Here is a 17,331-nt window from a genome sequence, read left to right as displayed (position 1 = left end):
TATACCCTCCATACCCCAAAATTTCCTTATAACCTCCACATTCACATGGTAAGGTTTAAAACGATTCCCCAAGTTTGGGGATAAGTGATAAACCTCTTTGACGCCACTTTCACGTGACCTTAACCTCAAACATAACGTAGGAAACTGCAATGTCGATAACAACACCTCCGACGAGAGTAGAAAGAACTGCCCTAGTCAATTGCAACTGATGAAACCGAGACCTTTAGCGTTAAAATCCTGAAAACCTTAAATCTAAGCTAATGTCACGCCATAGGCATAGAATACACAGTTAAGGAAGATGTGCCGACACATGCGAGCGAACTGCTCTACAGAAATAGCCCGTGACTCAATATTTAACCAGCGTTGATATTTCGCATCCGACGCGGTTGGTAGCGATTCCTAAATAAAAGTAACGAAATTTCTCATCATGATATCGCGGAAAAATCGGGACGAATGATAGGCGATTTCTTTACCTATTCGATAACCTAACGATTAAACAAAAGCGGACATAAAGGAAAAACAAAGATGGCCTGATTTTCGACTTAACGTTTCTTTGCCTCGATAACCGAACCATCTGCACTCGAACTGATAAGAAACGACGACGATAACACACCGTGCCTTTTTATATCACTTATAGTCTGAAATATAAATTTATTGAAGTCTTCAAGTCTTTACAGTTAGACGACAGTTATTACGCGTAATTAGAATTAAGTCTACCGATACTTATTCTTTCATAAATAATAATGTCCTCCACATATAACCGATTTTCTCTTACGTGTAATAATATATAATGCTATATATACAACGATATGCCAGTATGTAAAATACATACATGTCCGCGAAACGTATACATACCAGCTACTCTACATACATTTCGTATTCACAACGCGCGACGATTTGAAATTTTTCACAATAAAAAAAGAAAGAAAGAAATAAAATGTCAAGATTTTTACGCGTAAAAACTTAACCGTTAATTGCATTCACCCTAATCGTACCTAACAAGTACCCCAAGTACCTCGTATATAAAAATAATAATTTTACACTTTTGCACACCACGCGTTCTATTTTTCTTTTCTTCAAAATTAACGATCGAATGTAAAAGAAATCAAAGATGGCGACGCCGTGCGCATAGAAGAAAGGAATCGTTATTTACGGACGATATATAGTCGACAGAATGATCCGTTTCAACCATCTACACTCTATACGACCGAAGACAAACTTGGAAGAAATTTATGTACAGCGTCGTCCGTTTTATTACAAGTTTCCCTTTCAAAAGCGTCCCTTTTCTATTTAGAAACGACTCTTAAACGGAATTATAACGTAACGTGAAGTTATTCTCGTTTATTCGCCGATATTTATAGCGTGCGACATTTTCGAGTCGTTTCACCGGGATTCGATAAGTGACGCCATGACTCTCGTAGTATTGGACGCGAATTCGGCGCGCAATTCAAATCGCGGGCAAGTGAAACATTCGGCACAACATTTCCTGGCGATAATAAAACCGGGTATGACGATTAGTTCGTCACAAACGTTTCTTTAAAAGCATGGCATGTATACGAGAAAGTAAATCTGATGGGTAAACCTCGACGTTGATATAGAAAAAGGGAAAAGAATTGGGTATTTTTCTGCGTCGAAGATTTGCCTAACATAAATGACGTTCACGGTCGAGCCGAAGACCCTGAAAAGATGTTCATACCGTGGATTCAATGCTGTTTATAAGATACTCATCGCCATAAAAAAAATGTCGCAGGAAGTGATAACGTGTCCTAACCACAAAATCATCAAGACAAGTTGCGACCTAGAAGAAACGTCTTGTTCATGTCCATATACTCGATAGAGTACGTAGGACATTACAATCTCATGAGATGCCTAGCCATCCTCGAACTGGTCCTCGCCTAAAACTTCATTGCATCCACACCAGTCCCCAAGAAACCCATCCACGTGCACCACCTCCGAAGAAGTCATTATTATCACGTCCAAAGACAATCACTGCAACCTACCAAGACCCGAAAACATGCCTTCAGGATTCGGCCTCACTCGCCTCACCTCACGCGATCTTCATATAAATCGTCCGTTCCCTCATCTTGCAGTGTCTAAGTTCCCTAAGAGCCCTCTGAGCTTCCCCAGGAGAAGCGAACGCCACCTTGGCATCTCCCGTGGGCATGCCCTTATCATTGTACCGCCTGATAACGTTTTCCCTCTTGACATCGAAGTCCCCAAAAAAGTCGATGATCTCGTCGATGTCAGCCTTGAAGGGAACATTCTCCAGGGAGAGAACGCACCCGGGTTTCCCGAAACCCTCGACATACTCCATGGACCCGGTGGGATGCCGCCCCATGAGGTGCCTAGGCAAGCCCATCATCCCCGGAGGTCCCCTAGGTCCGAACCCAGCTCCATACCGAGCTGGATGATGACTCGGTAGCTGGGAGAACCTGGGCCTGGCGTCCTGGAGACTGGGATAATGGGTCTGGGCACCTTCCGCGACCTGGGGCTCGGATAGACCCAGGGTCTCCATCATCTTCAAGCGAGGGACTAGCTCTATGGAGGGTACGCTCTTCCCCAGCGGCAATCCGTTCTTCGCCGTGGCTCGAAGGGCCTCTTCGGGAGTGTCGAACTCGCAGAAGCACTCCCCAGCTGGTTTCCCACCCTGGTTCAGCATCATGTGTATCCTGTGCGGCACGATGCCGATGTCCGAGAAGAAGTCCAGGATGTCGCGGTCGATGGTCTGGAAGGGCAGGCCCCTGACGATGATGCAGTCGGAGGCGCTGCTGTCGGCCAGGGCCTCCTGTTCGTGGTCCCTCTTCGCCTGGGCGAACTTCTCCTCGGTGATCGCCGAGGCGAAGACCTGCTTCATGCCGATCTTCAAGGGGATCCCGAGGGACGACTCGGCGTCCTCCACCCGGGCGAACTGGACATACGCCGCGTACTTGGTCGTGGAGCCCTCCTTCGAGGTCACGATGAAGAGGTCGTTGATCTTCCACTCGTGGAAGAGCTTCGCGATGTCCATCTCCTTGGCGTAGGAGGGTAGTTCCGAGAGGAGGACGCAGGACGAGGTCCTGGAGTCGGTCTCGGAGGTCTCCTCCCCGTGGTCCTCGCGTTCCGGGTAGTAAGAGTCCACCGCCTTATCGAAAAGACTCTCCTCCAGGTGGAGAACCTCCACCTCCGAGCCCCTAACGTACCTTGTGGTGCTCAGGGCGAGGTCCTTGCCCTCCTGCTTGCTGAACTTGACGTAGGCGATGCCGACCCTATTTCCGTGGTTGTCGTTTATCAGCTTCAGTCCGTCCTTCCTGATGTAGATCCCCTGGAAGGCGTGGCGAACGTCCCCATAGGTCGCACTCAGCGGCATGTTCCTGACCTCGACGCAGTACCCAGCTCCCGGGGTCTTGGTCTCTCCCCCGGAGAACCTGGACCCGCTCCCGGAACTCCTAGTGCCAGCCTGACGCTCGCTACCGTTCTCGAACCCGAAAACCCCGGCACTACCCTGGAACACGTGGGGATTCCGCCTGTTGTCCAGCTCCTGGACCTTGCTGACGAAGGGGTTAGGCGGTCTGGCGTTCGTCCTGTACTGCAGGGAGTTCTGGCCCGACCCGTAGGCATCCTGAGCAGCGAAGGAGCCGCTGCGTCCGGGGAACCTGAGGGGATCCAGCCTCCCCTGGTCGCTAGCCCAGGGTTCCCTGGGTCTCCCAAGGGTGCCCATCCCCCCAGTTCCCACGACACTGGGAAGTCCCCCACTTCCCAGGGCCGGTGGTAGCGAGTTCAGACCCACCGAGTGCCCCAGCCCAGGAACATGAGGCTGCACCAGACCCCCCACGCCGTTCAGCCCGTTTATCGCGAACTGCCCCGAGGAGATGATGGGCTGCTGGCCCAGGACGGGTCCGTTGAACGCCAGGGAACGCTGCTCAGGGTCCTGCGCCAATGCTGCGATGCCTGCTCCCAGGATACCTGGTGCCAGCATCGCCGCCTGCTGCATCTGCGACTGTGGAGGCACCTCCCAGACGCCGTTTTCGCTGATGCCCTTCTTCGAGGCCGCCGATCCTATCGGGGTTGCGGTCGATCCCTTGTCTTTGGAGAACTGGCCCACGCAGACGACGTCGCTGCTGGTCTCCTCGTCGTTGGTCTCCTTCCTGCGGTCTCCGGCGTTGCGCTTCGAGTCCCGCTCCCTGGAGCGCGTGCGGTCCCGCGACCTGGATCTTTCCCTGCGTCGCCGCCTGTCGCGTCGGTCGCGTTCCCGGTCTCTCGACCGACTTCTGTCTCTCCTACGTCGGTCTCTGCCTCTGTCTCGGTCTCGTCGGTCCCTGTCCCTGTCCCTATCCCTGGACCGGGATCGTTCTCGGGATCTCGACCTGTCGCGGCGGTCCTTCCGGTCCTTGCTGGACTCGCTGTCGTTATCTTTCTCTTTATCCTTCTTATCAAGTGGTGGACTCGGTTTCGGAGCCTGCACCGTAGGTACCACCGGCACTGCTGCCGTGTGCATGAATGACTGCAGGTTCAACGTCTGTTGTCTAGCTGCCTCTATTACCTTCTGCATCTCCGTTCGAGAGCTTAGCAGCAGCTTGATCTTCATCTCTTTGATCTTCCCGCCGTCGTTCATCATCGCCTGCCGCGCGTCCTCGTCGGTGCTGGAAAATATTAAAAAAAAAAAAAAAATGTTTCATATTCGAATCGACTGATTTGAGGGTGTTTCGCTTCGCCCTAACAACTCCACGTGGCGATTAGTTACCTAAACGCAATAAAGGCGTCGCCCAGTTCGCCGCCGACGATGTGGACGCCACCTTCCGGGATACTGAGGCCTCGAAAAAACTGGCGAATGTCCAGCGCGTTGGCCGACCACGCCAGATTCTGCAACCGGATTATCACACTCATCTTGGAGACTTATCAGAGTCTGGAACCAAGAAAAAGTGAAGAAACCTACATGAGTAAAGACCAAGCGCATCGTTGTGCATACCTACCGAAGTAACAAGAATACCTCATTACACGTGATATTTCTTCCTCATTACACGATATATCCCATAATATATGATATATACCACGCTTTGCGCTACTAGAGAGGTTAGCGATCGCTCGGCGCCATTCTCACGCGTTCCTTATGTTCGCTCCACGTGTCGTAAATAGCACAAGTACTGCGGTACACTCCTACCTATGCATTAAAGTACTCCAGCCGCATATCCCGACAAGTGTCGAGATATAAATAGGCACGTGTACATGCACTCCAGTTGCGAAAGATTGTACACTGGCGGAGGTGAATGCCTCCCCTGCAGACGCGGCATCGCCTGTGCAGAATGGGAGGGCATTGATGTCTCCCAGTGTACATAAATCCCGAATTACTCGTAATGCAATTACTTGCCGAGCATAGCCGATCTTTTTCCGCGGAAATAATCTGCAGTAATTCTTCCAATCTTGGATAAATAATTTAAGTTAGGTACGGTTTGACAAAGGCATTGTTGATTTTTACCCGAATTTAATTCTTGTAAAATTAGGATCCTTTTATGCGGAGATTTAGACAGGGGTGGGTACAAGCAGGAAGAGTACTCAATGCTAATGCATGATTATTTACCGGTCCATTACTCTCTGGAATTGATTTTCAGGCTAATTTGAGTCAATAGGGACTTCCTGCGAGTTCCTATCATAAATATGAAGCGACGTTGAAATCATCGGTTTGCAATAATAAAGTACCGGGAATTAATTTTAACGGCGTTTAAAACAGGCGAGAAAATAGAGCAACATTGTACACGAGGAATTAGATCACTAGAAGAGGTATTTGCCTGCAGGCTAAGTGCAGGGAACCTTACTTAACATTAATTTATGCCGATTTAATAGTTAATTAAGCACGAGGCGCCTCCTAGACGCCGAGGTAATTAAACCCGATTGCATTTTATCCTGCATTTTCAAGAGTATTAATCTTCCATTCAATTGGACGGTTGCACATATAATTAATGGTCGTCGAAGATTATTAAAAAACCCCCTAACGTTGATTAACATTCATGTAAAATGCATAAGCTCGATTAACAGTCTTGCGTTACCATTTAAAAACTACCGAAACATGCAATGCACATCTCATAGAATTTTAATTTTTAGATAGTTTCTTCATTCACAATTAAATTCTATAGCCAGGGTCCAGGGTCATTAATATACCAAGTCGCTAGAGCACCGTCCGGATCCAGCATCGCATCTAAATCCACTCATAGTTGAAACAACTCCACCAGAAATCTATCCAAACCTTCCCTACAGATAAACAATAAATAAAATATTAAAATCGTCGAAAGGAACGAATCTCCGAGTCTCGAGAACTTCTCCGGGGGCCCAGTCATTAATATACCAAGTCGCTAGAGCACCGGCGAAGCATAAAGTGAAAAGCTGCCGACATGAAGCCAGGCTTGATTTCTTTCACGCCGTCCGTCAGATAATTACCGAGGCGAAAACAGGGAGCTCTCAGCCGTGTAAAACCGTTTAAATTTTAACCAGGTCTATTATCACGCCTCATAGATCGTGTCGAAGCGATCTCCCCTTCTGCGTGTATCGAATCTCTCAGCCTTCCATCGTCGGTTCCATTTTTCAACCCAGATAGCGGAAAAAAACTAACGTAACTCTCTTACGGATGTCCCAACGACATCGTACGTGTCCGTCACGTATGGCGATATATTACATTTACATTAAACATTACAGGTATCCAACAGCTTCCATTGCGTCACCGACATTCCCTTCACAGGTGAATTTTACGACCGACTGCTTGCGCGATGATCATTAAAGCAATTAAGAGGGGATTATCGTGTAACATTAAAAAAGAAAAATCCATTTTTCCTCACAACTCGAAGATGACAAGTATAATAAACCGGGAGATTTTCAATAAATATTTTAGACACCTTTAAAATGAAATCCACATCTTAAAAAAATCTGTCGCTTGAGATATTTAGCAAAGGTTACAACAAAAAAAATATATATATATTATTAACATTCGGGTGTACGATAAAAAATGAGAGAATAAAATATAATTCAATAGTTAGGATTAGACATATTGTCCTTTTTTAAAGGCACATTAGACGAGGGCATATAGTTCGGATACTAAGAGCTCCCGCAGTTGGTTTCCACGAATGCCGATCGACAAACAATGCCTTCTTTGCCAACAAAGACACTTCTGGCCCGACAAGAACTCGCATACTAATTCCGAACCACTCCTCCGATGATGTCGACTGCAGTCTGCGGATTGCGAAACGGTCTCTATCCATCTTTTTCACTTTTTTTTCCCCTCCTTTCAGGAGCCAAGCTACGCACTCGCGTTCACATTCCCTCGAATGCGTATCGGAAGGCCGATAAACAATTGCAACAACGAACTAACAATGACCACCATCCAGAATAATGCCCCTAGACGCAGCATCCCTGTACCACATCTCGCATCACCACTAAAAGTCATACCATTAAAAAAAAAAAAATTTCATGGACACAAGTTGTAATTGCATGTGCCAGAAATCCAGGACATACGTGTATTTTTCTTCTGTACAATTTCTGAAGATCACGAGTTTATTTAGAAACTTTTAATAAATGTATATGGTGGTTTACTTTTAGGGCGTCGAATTTATAATGTTACTACCATCTCGCAGAACGCTTTTGATATGGTGTTGCTTTTAAGAATTGCATTTAAAAAATAATGTATATCATCGGTTGTACAGTGGCAGAATGCTAAGTGGTTATCACGTATTGGTTTAAACATAGATGTGCAATAAAAAAAGAAAAAGGAATTTATAGAAAATTACAGGAACGGACCAGCAGCCTCGAGACGTTGAAGGAACTTCGATGATCCCTTATTAACCATAACTCGGGATTAAGCTCGTGCAAAACGAAAATGGCGATGCGTCAGGTACACTTCGTACTTCCGGTACAGTAAAATATCACCACTCGTGCAGTCCGCGCGTTCTTCACAGCTCTTCCTCGAATCCCGCTGAGTCCTGGACTTCCTCCACCGAAACGCACCTCCGGACACCTCGAGCGAGCGAAATTAAAGATGGCGCGCGTCAGTGCTCTCGTCTCGAGTTTAAAGGGGGATAAAAGCCCGACTTCTGGCGGGGATCTCCCCGAGAAACTTGGCTCCAGGATTTGGTTCAAGGTGAAGGATGGCAAAGGACGACGAACTGCACAGGGGAAATCAAAGCGCAGCTCCATAACCGCAGTTGAAGTTCCTGCCGGTCGAGAATCCACGTTTTACCGCAGAATCGCCTTGGTCCGTTGACAAAAAAGCATGGGGGAAGGATGGCAAATCAACTCTACCCGGAGTTTTCCATTTATTTTCAAGGAATTCATCGAAGACCTTTCGATAAACTCGCATATGAGCCGCCATCTTAATTTCCCAGCCCTACAGCCATCTCTTCCTGCATGGTAATCGGGATAAAAAAGCCGCGACGGACAATCCAGCAGACAATATCCGTCCTATATGTTGTAAAAATTGCTTACAAACATCCTGATCGAAGAATAAAACCCGAGAGTCTATGAGAAATAACCGCAAGAAGCATTATTCCCATATTAACATCGCAACGTCAAATCTCGATTTGCAACTGCGACGACCGAAAGCATTTCGCTTATATTTCCTTTTTTCTTTTTTTTTTTTTTTTCAATCCGACGTGCAGAACTGGAATAACAAATTCCTCGGCACTGTAACCACTATTTTCTTTTAACTTCACCGATATCGAAAATACCCATAAGTCCTCTTAACAGAGAAATAAATATTAATAGAATTTTGCAGTTAAGTGTTCGCCGTCTTTAAATGTATTTGGCGTGAAACTCTACCGAGTTTCCTGATTCCCAGCATAAAGGCGCATTTTCTACCCATAGTTTATTGTTTATCTCCAGACGTGGCAACGTTTGTATTTTAAAGATTAACTTGAAATTGAATAAACGGCGATAAATTAATAAGCAAGAGTACTTAAAGAGGGATCATTAAATCGCCTTATCGTCATTGTATCCCTATCATCTCGTAAATTTAACTGTAATTGCGAAAGAATCATGAAACGTCATCGAAGCTTTAAGCTGAAGTGAAACACCTCGGTAAAAGATATTCTTATAAATACCTACGTTGCCGACCATCGTGTCGAATTGCACTAAATGGCTAAATTTAAGCATATGATGGTTTTGATCGTTGGAAATTTAATGAAAGATTTCCTACGACCAATTAAAATTGTTGGCACGTCGGCATAAATGATATTATACGTATTGTTTAAAGTTTAATCCAGCTAGAGGATCTCAAGGGATCGTAACCTATGCACGAGGAACCGAACAAATTAATGTTTCGCTCTCTCATCGAATGCTGTACACCGAAAGCATTCCATTTTTATTACAACTGCAGTTTATAATTATTCAGGCTATTAAGTCCATTTATAAGTTGGGAATTATATGAAATAATCCCACATCAAGCAAATCTTGAAAGCTTTACTCCCGATTGATAAGGGATTACTTTTAATTTTACTGGAAATCTTTCTCCCATCGGTTATCATTTCAGATTTTTGCAAAGAGGTGGACTGAGGGGTATCGAATGTTTAACTAGAATGGTAATATAAGGTAATCTGCCATAAGAGCAGACTTAATTAAAATCTAGAAATATCTTTCGGCTTGCCAAAGACCCACTTACAATTCTGTTACTTGGAGGGCAGTCCTCTGATTATAGATATAAATTCAATTGTCACTTGTCGATACACCATCGAAGTAAAGAGGGATACTTCGAGTCTGATTTAAAGGCACTATCCAGATAACAAAACTCTAGAGCACTGAAACGATTAATTTCTATATCCAGTTCCCCTTGAAAAATATCTGCAGTCTTCTAACCACATCTCACTAGTCATCGTTACGATAAAGTGGGAGAAGAGTAAAGAGTAGATTTTTAAGTTTAGTAACGTGGCTGTTAAAGGGGCTAATTGCAACAAGTGCTCTTAATAGATTCAGTTTTTCAAGGAAATATCCCTTTCTTCGTTATGGTCTACACTTTTAGATAGATGCAAGTATCGGACAAAATATAAAAAATCCAGCCTACTAGTTTATGCCTTCATATTCCGGTTATGACTGAGAGATGAAATGCCGCACCACCGAAGAGTCTCCGACAGCCCTTTTTTAAAGTTGTCTTGTTAACGGTTACAGGCTCCAAATTACTTACCGCCTGCTTGGGGTAGTCGTAAGGTAACTATGCGGACAATGGGGTTTCCAGGTGGAATATTGCCAGCGAAACTCTGTCAACTCGATGGCAGTCTCTCGCTGCGCAGCCAGCCACCAGCGAAAGGACCAAATAACTTTGTCGCAGTAAATCACAACACAGTCCCCTCCAAAATTATTAACTAATTTTATTACGTTACTAGAGGAGCTCATTACCTTCTCAGGAACTTGAGAACTTGATCTCTTCTCTCTTGGCCCCGCACTCGCAGCTCTAAAACGTACGACGAAAGATAAGAAGTCGACGAGAACAAAGATGACTGAGCAGCAAACGGTCCATCGGCGAAGCTCTACGAATACCAGGGAGCGGAAAAGATGCAGTCAAGCTGCTTTCAGCTCGGCGTTAAGGGAGTTCCTCGACGACGTGGACCCTATTAGTAACACCTAACGCACACTGAACTGCCTAACGTCCTGTAACATACACATACGTGGATTCCAGTAAAGTACGAGGATTCGCTTAGGCAGACTCCATGTTGCTTCCATGCAGGAATCTTTATCAACGACCACTTAACACTATGCCGTCCGCACGCATAATCAGGAATCATTTGTTTGGCGTCATAGGCATCAACAGCATAGTGTTAATAACTGCTATGAAAGGGAAATTATCGACGATCACCTCTTAAGGTTTTCTACAAAACTGCAATCAAAGTGTTTATTGGCGTTCAGACAAGAATCTAGATTAGAACCTCGCTTACACGAGACCATTCAATTTACAGGACTCGTTCAATTAATGAAGAATAAAACCAAAGTCTAATTTCACACTAGACTAATATTTGAGGTTATTCGCTACATATTCGATGCTTAAAAATGAATCCTTCTAATAGCAAATAAGAATATCCAGTTGACGAACATGTGATATCGAGTCATTCTACGTCACAGGAAAACAAGGATGCGCTTTGTCGATTACTCTAACTAACTCTAGATAACGTGATACACGTGAACATAGTATGTATAAAAAAATTCCTCCTTAGCAATTTTTAACTTTAGTTCATGATTAACCATATAACAAGGTGTATATACATTATAAGAAAATGAGAAATAGAATTTCATCATGGAGTAGGACGCCATTACGTCCGCGCACGATCCGCCTCTGAAAATCTATTTTTAAGAATAAACCAGCACAATTTCCGAGTGAATAGTTAATCCTTTAGTTCCTAGCGACATTGTTCTTAGTTTTTATTACCGAGTGGGGTCTCTAGAAGGTAGTAGAGTCACAAGGAAAAATATTCTCGGGAGTTCCAACATGGAGTCGTCCGACGCGCCGTAACGGGGCCACTCGCTTTCGCGTCTCAAGTTGCCGACTCGATTTGTTTCGGGGTTAATTACTCACCAAACTTACAGCAGGGAAGCGGCGCGCTCTGCAAGAACGCGAATACGGAGTCGCAAGTGAAGAAATACGCGGTAATCGATTATCCTCCTCGGTGAATGCGTCTCCTACGTCAAGGTGAAAGGGTGTCTCGTAATGGCGGCGGGTGCTTGGCTACCGAAGGCAGTCGCGCGCTCCTCAACATGTTCCGAGAGGGGGCGGGTCTAACGGAAACGACCAATCAGAGCGCGTTGTCCGAGGCGCGGGTTCTGAAACGTTAGATATTTTTCATGGAGCAGATTCGGGCGTGGTTCCACAAGTTAACTTAACCGGAGTTTAACTGGTTTACAGCGGGTTGAATCAGTATTGTGTAATGACGCGCATTTGAGGTTCTTGGGAGGCGTATCGCGCCATGTGAGTTTATGTTCGAAAAGCACACGTAATACGATTTTTATTGGAAAGGAGGATGGAGAGGAATAAACATTAGTTTGAATTGTAATTATAAAATAGAAGAATATAGAATGGTCATGGAATCACTTTCAAGGGCTAAAGTCATATTAAAGGAGATGTTCGATGCAGCAGTCGAAGCAGTTTTGCCTAACAGAATCATAAAAAACAGAGTCAAGGTAATAGAAAATCAACTTCTCGTCGACAAAGAAGCTTTCAGGTTAAAGGGCAACGTTTACTTGATTGGCTTTGGTAAAGCCGTAATGGGAATGGCTATCGAGATGGAAAATTTGCTCGGAGATAAATTAAAGAAAGGGATCGTCAGCATTCCCCGAGGGAGCAAAGAAAATCTTGGAAAAATAAAGGGAATGACTGATTTGACTAAATCTAGAGGAGTAGTCATTTATCGGGAGGGATGCGTTAATAATCAACCAGACTCTGCATCTTTGTCTGCGACTGCTGAAATTATAGATTTAGTCACATCGTTGAAGGAAACCGATACATTAATTGTTCTTGTGTCCGGGGGCGGTTCTGCTCTACTTTGCATGCCTAAAGCTCCGATAGAAGCGAAGAGTAAAGAAAAACTCTGTAAAGACTTGCAAAATGCTGGAGCTAATATTAAGGAACTAAATACAATACGTATGAAATTATCAGCCGTAAAAGGTGGAGGGTTAGCTCGTATGGCATATCCTACGTCAGTTATTAGTCTTATCTTATCCGACATTGTTAACGACCTTGTCGACATAATCGCCAGTGGTCCAACTATTTACAACAGTAAATCGACGAAGATAGTTATAGAAATTTTGGAAAAATATAAATTATACGACGCTCTGGAGAATGATCTAAAATCAGTCCTTACATCGAATGAAAATGCAGATGAAAAATACTTATTAAATGAGAGGAAGGAATTTACACATGTGAAAAATATTATCATTGGTAATAATACGTTAGCGATTCAAAGTGCATTCGAAAAGACGTCGAAAAAAGGACTGAATACAATTGTTCTAGGAAACAATGTCGAAGGACACGTGCGAGATGTTAGTTTACGATACGTTGACATAATAGAAACAATTTGCCTTACAATGGGCGGCCATTTGAGTAGGGAGGAATTTTTTACAATAATGGAAAAAGATTCCACCTTTTCGTTGTCAGAAACTGAGGTAGAGGAAATATTTAATAGGATTATAAATAGTGGAGAGAAGGAGATTGTTTTAGTCGCAGGTGGCGAGCCCACTGTAGTCGTTACGGGAAAGGGGTTAGGAGGACGAAATCAACAGCTTACTTTCCAATTTTCTTTCGACTGGCATATTAAAGTACAAAACGAGCCACGATTAGGTGAATATAATGTTATTATAATGAGTTGCGGCACCGATGGACAAGATGGCCCCACTGATGCAGCCGGAGCATTCGGATATGCTGCGATTCACTCTATGGTCTCCGATATGTATAACAATTTAAAGAAAAAATTAGACGAGTCACAGGATAAATCTATTACAATGGATATCGATAACAAATTGAATATCGATGCCCAAGAAATTAAAAATATGGAACGCTTGGATGTCTTCCCAGATCTCAAAATTGATTATCGTAATAGGAATTCACTGGCGGAAGCTATCAAAAGATTGGAACAAATGTCACCCGACGTTGTATTGAGAAAAAATGATACATACAATTTTTACTCTCAATTTAAAGGAGGACAAGACCTGATCAAAACGGGAGTTACAGGCACCAATGTTATGGATTTGCATTTCTTTTACATTAAAAAGGTGTAATCTAATCTTCCGCAGGAAATTTATCAATGCCTTTAAGGTTCAGTGAAACACATCGTTCAAATAGATTCTTCTAAATATCCACGTTACCAATTACCTTTTAAAAGCCTAACAATAAACCAGATATGTTGCCAATCGTTATAGTATATTTTTTAACAATGCTAAACGTCGGGAGCGACGGTGACGCCATCTTCATTCTATCGGCACAAGCAGGGAACTAATCGAAGCCGGAAGGGACTTTATCGACGCTCGGCTTGTAGCGGACGCTAATCGGCGCTCTTTAGAATATCTAATTACTTTTAAGAACCTACTTAAAGCTAGCGACGCCTTAGGGCGGGCTTAGTCGGTCGCCGTGCCTAGTTGGGGATCCACTTTCCTAGCTAAATTGAGGTTAATTCAGTCTGGTGTTAATCGAGAGTCGAGAAAAGAGATGGTCACCGGCGTCCTGATCGCGATCGCTTTTGCGCTGCTCCTGGCTCGGCTGTTTTGCCGCAATCCCGAGAACTACCCTCCAGGTATATCGAACCGTTAATTTATAACCGGCCGGCCGCTTCTCGAAGCTTCCTTTTTTTCCCGACGTGTGGATATAATTAATATTAGGAGAGCAGATCTCACGCGGCTGGGCGGGCTATTTCGAGATGGGATTCTTCGGACGGTTGGCTAGAGGGTTCCGGCGGCTCCTGGTAGATGGCGCCACATACGCCACGGGAGACAGGCCCGGTACTTTCGCGTTTTTCCAGCTTTTCGACGTATATTACATAAGTTATGCAGTTTACCGGAGAAAATACAGCGTAAGAAAATATATAGCGAAGGAAAACAGTAAATTACGTTCCCTACGGACAATATCTTAAGGTACAATTAATTAATTTCTAGCTTGTATTCAGTTCTTTAGAATTTCACGTTTTCAAGATGGCGGATTCTGCAGATGCGTGATGTATTGTTAGCGTCTTTTAACGCACGTTCATGAAACTCGTAGTGTCGAATGATGAGCGATAATGTCTTATACTATTGGGTTAATTTACACGTAACGTGTAAGAAACGTCATTAATGTTTCATGGAAAAGAGTCAGTTTTCATTGTTTCTTTTCGCAGGCCCTTTTCCATGGCCCATCGTTGGCAATCTTTACCTCTTGCGGGACTTGTCTCGGAAACTGAAAGCGCAGCATTTTGCGCTATTAAAATTGTCCCAGCAATATGATAGCCCCGTAATATCTCTTCGCTTGGGGGGCAACAATGTGATCGCCGTTTCCGGTCTCGAAGGAATCCACGAGGTTCTCAATGGCGAAGAATTCGACGGTCGTCCCTGGAACGAATTCATTAAATTGAGAAACATGGGCCTCAAGAAAGGTGAAACGCCTTTTGGCAATTATTTCTTCTAGAAATTGCGTAGGTGTATAATCAATATAGTTTCTTTATTGTTATGTAGTAAATTTATATATATTTCTTTTCTGAAGGCATAACAATGGCGGACGGACCAGAATGGAAGGAAATTCGAGCCTGGGTAGTGAAGAGCTTGAAGAATTCCGGCTTCGGTCGTCCTGAGATGTCCGACATGATAAAGTCTGAGCTTGCTCAAACTTTAGAGACCCTAAAAAAGGGCGGAGTGTTTCGACTTAAGCCGATAGTTGGCGCTGCCGTAATTAACGTCCTTTGGACGTTCGTCGCGGGGAAAGAAATAAGTAACACTATTAACAGATTCCAGAATCTGATGGAGCGACGAGCAGCAATTTTCGACATGAGTGGAGGGATTTTGTCGTCTTTCCCTTGGATTCGATATGTTGCCCCGGAATGGTCAGGGTATAATATCCTGGTGACCATGAACAACGAACTGAAGAACGTCATTGTGGTTTGTTCCCTATTATGGCGACTAAGATGACACAAAACCCTTTTTTTTATTTAACATAAGCCTAGAGCTAAACATGTCTTATGTCTTTCTGCAGTCCTTTATGGAAAGAAGGAAAGTACAGATTTTTTTTTATTGTTTTAAGGAAACAATTGAAGACCACAAGAGGAATTATGTGGCTGGTAGTGAAGCCGACCTTATCGACATGTTCCTGACGGAAATATACGCCAGGAATGGGGATTCTACTGTATATACAGGTATTTCAAGATTTAACGAAATGCCTTGGAAGCTTCTAATGTTTTTCGTCGACAGAGGAACAGTTGATCCTGATCTTGGTGGACCTCTTCATCGCGAGCCTCCACACGTCGACCCTCACCCTGGACTTCCTCTTCCTGAACATGGCGATGAACCTTGATCAACAACGTCGCCTCCACCAGGAACTTGACAACGTTCTTGAGAAAGAGTCGCTTCCGGAACTCTCCGATAGACCTAAGTATGGAGAATATGCTTCCTGGCGTGTCCACTTACCTCGCTAATCGACTATCAACGTTGAATAACCATATAATAAGCTATAGTTACCTGTAGTAGCGCCATTTAGGCTGTGCCGCATTTTGCAGAGGCGCGGAAAGCGGGTTTTCGACTAGTTAGTAAGCGTTGCCTCCGCTAGGGGTGCTTGCCTATACGTTTTAAACGATGGAATTAATGTCTGTTTTCTCACGTTTGTTTTAGACTTCCTTATATCGAAGCCGTCTTGGCAGAGTCTCAGAGAATTTCTCTGGTCGTTCCGATAATCGGTCCCAGGAGAGTCCTTAAGGATACGAAACTCTTGGGATACTCCATACCGAAGGACACTTCTGTTCTGATTAACATTTTCAGCATCCACATGGACCCGACGCTCTTTCCGGAACCGGAAGTGTTTAAACCGGAAAGATTTCTCAAGAATGGGGCCTATCAACCTGACGATAATATCATGCCCTTCGGAAAAGGTAGATTAAGGTAGATTAAGGCTGCATAGGTTATGGTAGATATTAGGAATTTTTTAATATGAAAGGCGCTGATTAATTATAATTCATCTGTACCCTTTTTGGCGGTAACGTCATTGTAAATACTCAAGTGGTAACATAAGCTGGCGCGTCCTATTACCGACATTTATATTTATCTTCAAGTATTTTACAGTCTACGGTGATAATTATTGTTTCAGGGAAAAGACGATGCCCGGGAGAGGCTCTTGCCAGGGCGGCATTGTTTCTGATCTTCGCCGGCATCATGCAGCGATTTGAAATTCGTCCTGTGCCAGGAAAGGAACCTTTGACAAGGGAAATCATTCCTGGCATCACGTTATCTCCTAAACCTTACGAAGTCCTCCTGGTGCCACGACACACCTCCTAGAAGACGACGCATCGAGAACAAAGGAAGGCCTTAGTTTAATAAAACCTAAGCTAAAGTGCATTTACTTCCGTTTACATAGGTCGTTATTAATTACTTAGATAATAATTACAATTATCGGTTCGTTAAAGTAGTAGACAAGCTCTTTAGAGCGCATTTTCTCGTAACAATCGCCCGCTTATCATTGTCCTTACGTGATCACTCCACTCGTTACGTATACTCCTTTGAATAATGAACAACGCGATTTGCAATTCAGACGATTAGTGATATCTTATTTACACTGGACTTTGAAATTAATTGCTAATAAATTATACGGCAAATTGGGTGGGTAATTAGCATAAACGCAGAGAATGTGAAGATAGGTGCTGCGCTCTAGGGTTAACGAAATGCACTATA

The 17,331-nt window shown here is 44.1% G+C and overlaps 3 protein-coding genes across 4 annotated transcripts; 2 read left to right on the top strand and 1 right to left on the bottom strand.

Moving 5' to 3' along the window:
* Positions 1-619: 619 nt before the first annotated feature.
* Positions 620-14,155, bottom strand: LOC105703137. Of its 2 annotated transcripts, none has more exons than XM_012431289.2 (5): positions 14,019-14,155; positions 11,516-11,760; positions 10,345-10,596; positions 4,721-4,882; positions 620-4,619 (listed from the first exon to the last, which is right to left on the bottom strand). In XM_012431289.2, the coding sequence occupies exons 4-5, from the start codon at positions 4,861-4,863 to the stop codon at positions 2,048-2,050; spliced, it is 2,715 nt and encodes a 904-aa protein (XP_012286712.1). In that variant the 5' UTR covers positions 4,864-4,882; positions 10,345-10,596; positions 11,516-11,760; positions 14,019-14,155; the 3' UTR covers positions 620-2,047. The 2 variants fall into 2 exon arrangements, with proteins under 2 accessions (XP_012286712.1, XP_012286713.1); XM_012431290.2 differs by lacking the exon at positions 14,019-14,155 and adding an exon at positions 13,805-13,819.
* Positions 11,865-13,842, top strand: LOC105703138 (glycerate kinase). The gene has a single exon (XM_012431291.1). The coding sequence runs from the start codon at positions 12,013-12,015 to the stop codon at positions 13,708-13,710; it is 1,698 nt and encodes a 565-aa protein (XP_012286714.1). The 5' UTR covers positions 11,865-12,012; the 3' UTR covers positions 13,711-13,842.
* On the top strand, positions 14,038-17,190 carry LOC105703139 (probable cytochrome P450 305a1). Its single transcript, XM_012431292.2, has 7 exons — positions 14,038-14,222; positions 14,799-15,053; positions 15,161-15,552; positions 15,695-15,806; positions 15,862-16,042; positions 16,279-16,535; positions 16,751-17,190. The coding sequence occupies exons 1-7, from the start codon at positions 14,138-14,140 to the stop codon at positions 16,936-16,938; spliced, it is 1,470 nt and encodes a 489-aa protein (XP_012286715.1). The 5' UTR covers positions 14,038-14,137; the 3' UTR covers positions 16,939-17,190.
* The last annotated feature ends 141 nt before the right edge of the window (positions 17,191-17,331 follow it).

Source organism: Orussus abietinus, unplaced genomic scaffold, assembly GCF_000612105.2.
Source record: "Orussus abietinus isolate OABI.00-Male unplaced genomic scaffold, Oabi_2.0 scaffold236, whole genome shotgun sequence".
Taxonomy (NCBI): domain Eukaryota; kingdom Metazoa; phylum Arthropoda; class Insecta; order Hymenoptera; family Orussidae; genus Orussus; species Orussus abietinus.
This window is presented reverse-complemented; position numbering and strand designations above follow the sequence as displayed.

What these genes read in the sequence shown, in the direction of transcription:
- LOC105703138 (XM_012431291.1), top strand. Translation starts at nt 12,013, where the DNA reads ATGGTCATGGAATCACTTTCAAGGGCTAAAGTCATATTAAAGGAGATG.
- LOC105703139 (XM_012431292.2), top strand. Translation starts at nt 14,138, where the DNA reads ATGGTCACCGGCGTCCTGATCGCGATCGCTTTTGCGCTGCTCCTGGCT. An exon ending in AAACATGGGCCTCAAGAAAG is followed by an intron (nt 15,054 to 15,160) that starts GTGAAACGCCTT and finishes TCTTTTCTGAAG; the next exon opens with GCATAACAATGGCGGACGGA. An exon ending in AACTGAAGAACGTCATTGTG is followed by an intron (nt 15,553 to 15,694) that starts GTTTGTTCCCTA and finishes TATTGTTTTAAG; the next exon opens with GAAACAATTGAAGACCACAA.
- LOC105703137 (XM_012431289.2), bottom strand. Translation starts at nt 4,863, where the DNA reads ATGAGTGTGATAATCCGGTTGCAGAATCTGGCGTGGTCGGCCAACGCG. An exon ending in GACGCCTTTATTGCGTTTAG is followed by an intron (nt 4,620 to 4,720) that starts GTAACTAATCGC and finishes AATATTTTCCAG; the next exon opens with CACCGACGAGGACGCGCGGC.